General features: G+C 42.8%; 1 protein-coding gene across 1 annotated transcript; it reads left to right on the top strand.

Annotated features, from left to right (window-relative positions):
- Window positions 1-647: 647 nt before the first annotated feature.
- LOC130110764 (THAP domain-containing protein 1-like) lies at window positions 648-3,229 on the top strand. Its single transcript, XM_056277948.1, is given in 4 exon segments — window positions 648-726; window positions 729-854; window positions 1,232-1,614; window positions 3,212-3,229. Coding segments are annotated over 4 exon segments (606 nt in total).
- Window positions 3,230-3,501: the final 272 nt, after the last annotated feature.

The raw sequence follows: 3,501 nt of genomic DNA, 5'->3' as shown, positions 1-3,501 counted from the left end.
AAAATGAACTTTAAGTATACTTTTTTTTGTAAGGGCGGCCCTGGCTATATCAAGTATGTTGTACATCTCGAATGCTTCTTCACCGAGGGTGTGCGGTAATATTGCCACTTGAACCTTGTTTTCCTTTTTCGACATTTCAGTTGCCGTCATGTACAACCTATATCTTTGCTTCCATCTGCGCCAGTTTTCACATATGCGGTGTTCCCAACACAGAATATTAACCAGTGTGGGTTGGTGGGTTTTGAATGTGCACAGACCAATGTGATTGGTGCTGAATGAGGTGGAGGTCAGCTATTGGTTGTTCCTGAAGAGTATATAAGGCAGAATCGCCACCAGGGCGTTCTCTTGGTACTCCGCTCTACTCGGGATAGCTAGGTTGTTACAGCGTAAGAATAAATATACTACGCCACTGTCATAAGTCTGCCGTGTGCACTTTCCAGTTATCTACTTAAACAGTTTTAGAACAGTATTAGTGTTTCATACACCACAACATATGTTGCCTATTAATACTTAATACTGACTTAAATTGTTCCATTTTGTTTTCTCTTCCGCATCACATTCATATTTCAATGCCCACCTGGCGGGCAAAACATTCTTCTGCTGCCCGCCAGGTGAGCATTATCAAGTTTTTACCTAAACGTTTGAAAATGCCGAATAGTTGCTGTGCAATTGTTTGCAGTAAGCGACGAGGAGACAACCCTGGGTTGTGCTTTCACAGAATCCCGCCTAAAAAGAAAGCCTGGAGAGCCGAAGACTGTGGATATGCACTATTAGACGTGCCTCCGTCCCTGGGGAGGGCAAAGAATGGAAACCGTCCAAGTACACACGTCTTTGCAGTGAAGATTTCATCAAAGGTAAGCTCAAGTAAACGTTCAGTATTTTGATTATTGTATTTTTTTAGTCATTAGCCTATCTTTATGTAAGCATTCTGATATGGTTTACTAGTCAGTAGCTAGCTAGCTAATGCTAGGAGTTGATTGCACCTGTCCTTTAGCTAGCTAGATTATCTACAGTAGCTAGATAGCTTGCCGTCAAGGCCACAGTGGAGCTAGCAAGCTAAATAATAAGATGCCAATGCTATCTAAATAATCAGTTGTCCTAAGTTAGTTAAGGGGAATGTTCATTTTCAGTCTGAGTAGTTCAATCTGCAGGAATGATATCACATATGTTAGCTACTTCTAGCTTGTTGGCATGTGTTGGACTAAAACCATCTTGTATTATTAACTTATAGGTACCAAATCTGATGACCCGTTGTCCCCCTGCTGGGTTCCATCTGTGTTCTCGCACACACCAGCCACCAAGAAGAGGAAAAGGGAGAAAGACATGGAAAGATATGAGCAGCACAGCAGAATGCAGAAAAAGAGGGTGGACGAGAAAAGGAAGCTAGATGCAGTGGATGTCCTCCTAGAATTGTCATCAGTGCCACTGCCAGACATTGAGCCAGAGCCCCCTGTTGAGGCTGAACAGTGTGACAACAAACCATGCAAAGAGAACATTGCAAGATTACAGAGGGAATGCAATTACCTCAGGGAGGAAAACCATCAGCTGAAGGACATTACTAAATCAGGAACATTTGATGAACTGGCTTTTGAAAAAGATGATGGAAAAGTGAAGGCAATGACTGGAATCTCTACATATTTCAAGTTACATGTACTTTTAATGTTTGTCATATCCTTTCTGCAGACTGGTACAACCCGCTCTCCCTTCCGACAAGTGCTCATACAGTTGTAAGGCTGAAAACGAACCTTCCCCCTTCATTACTTAGTTGCATCTTTAAGGTCTCAATTCCAACTGCCAGTAGAACATTTAGAAGCACCATTGGAAGTGTCGAATGCCAGGCTTGTTCCAGCACTTGTTTTGGCCAAATCGAGATGAGCTTCAGATGTCAACGCCTATGATATTTAGACAGGTCTTTCGTAAATGCGCCTGTATTATTGGCTGCTTTGAGATTTTAATTGAAAAGCCTGGAGACCTAAGAGCAAGAGCACAGACATACTCACAATACAAACATCACCATACCATGAAATATCTAATTGGCATAACACCACAAGGAACAGTTTCTTTTACTATATCTAAAGGATGCGGTGGCAGAACATCAAACAAACACTTGGCTGAGAGAAGTGGGTTTTTGGATCGACTCAACCCAGGTGATGTGATTCTTGCTGATACAGGATTTGATGTGGCAGATTCAGTTGGTCTATACAATGCTGAGCTTAAGATCCCAGCTTTTACTAAGGGGAAAGAGCAACTGGGTCCTGTGGAATTGGAGTCCACACGAGGACTTGCATCTGTTAGAATCCATGTAGAGAGGGTCATCGGTGAGGCAAGGAATCGTTATACTATACTTCAAAGTACGATCGGAATTCAGATGTATGAAGCCGAGCATCCTGAAGGTCTTACACCTCTAGATAAAACTGTCCATGTGTGCTGTGCACCGACAAATCTGGCTCCCTCAATTGTTCCTTTAAGTTAAAACGTGTTACTGCGCTCACTCTCTCTCTCACACACACACACACACACACACACACACACACACGGCAGTCAGGCTGTTGCACCAAGCCACACTGCGTTGGTGTTCAAAGCAGAGTGGTTGTTCTGTCACCTCCCACAGCCTCCAAGGGTCCTTCTCTCAGTGAAACAGTTCATTTACAATGAAATACTGACAATGACGAATTCAGACTTTAAATAACAAATGTATATACATATCTAATCACACGTCACAATCACAAATGTACATTTAATATGAAATAACTGAATACTTATTCCACCACTGTTACAGCAGAAAGTATGTGCCCTGTGTTGAATAAAACACTTCAAGATTATACTTTGTTCTGTTTTTTTGTTACACCTCGTTTGTTTAGCTATTTCCCGCATACAGTCACTGCATTTCCAACACAGCATTTTTAAATGAGTGGTGTCAAGCTTTAAACAACTTCTATGAATGTATTCTTTTCAGATTCCTGATTTACACTAAAGTCTGTCTTCGTTATGTAGGACAGGCACCCCACAGTAACAGCCCGCGACTTCAGATGGTTTGGTGGCATCATGTGGTGCTAGACTAGGAGCTGTGAACACTTCAGCTACTAGCTCTGGAATGACACATGTCTGGACAAATATGGGAACCTTTTCACACATGGTTTCAAAAAGGTCAGTATCAGGCAGAATCCTCTCAATGTGGATTTCCCCTGTGCCTCCTTTCCCTGGTCCCCAGACTGCAAAGTCACAGTAGCTTGCTTCTGTTAGATGAATTTGTGTCTGCACCTGATGGAAGTATTGACGGTCCCTCTTCAGTGAAAGTTTACCCTCCACCTCTTGGAGACAAAAAAAGGATATCCTGTTTGCTTTTCTCCATCAAAGTGCTATTCTGAAGGCTGCTGGGTGCCTTTACCTCCAACACACCCGTGTCATGGTAGTCACATGTCAATGTGCCGTCTGGCGATGCCCCTAACCATGGATATTGAGGGTTGATGACCAGCACTCCCTTCCTGACGGTGAAGTTGG

The sequence above is a fragment of the Lampris incognitus genome, chromosome 1 (assembly GCF_029633865.1).
Source record: "Lampris incognitus isolate fLamInc1 chromosome 1, fLamInc1.hap2, whole genome shotgun sequence".
Lineage (NCBI taxonomy): Eukaryota > Metazoa > Chordata > Actinopteri > Lampriformes > Lampridae > Lampris > Lampris incognitus.
The sequence above is the reverse complement of the archived record's forward strand: the minus strand, read 5'-3'. Positions and strand labels throughout refer to the sequence as shown.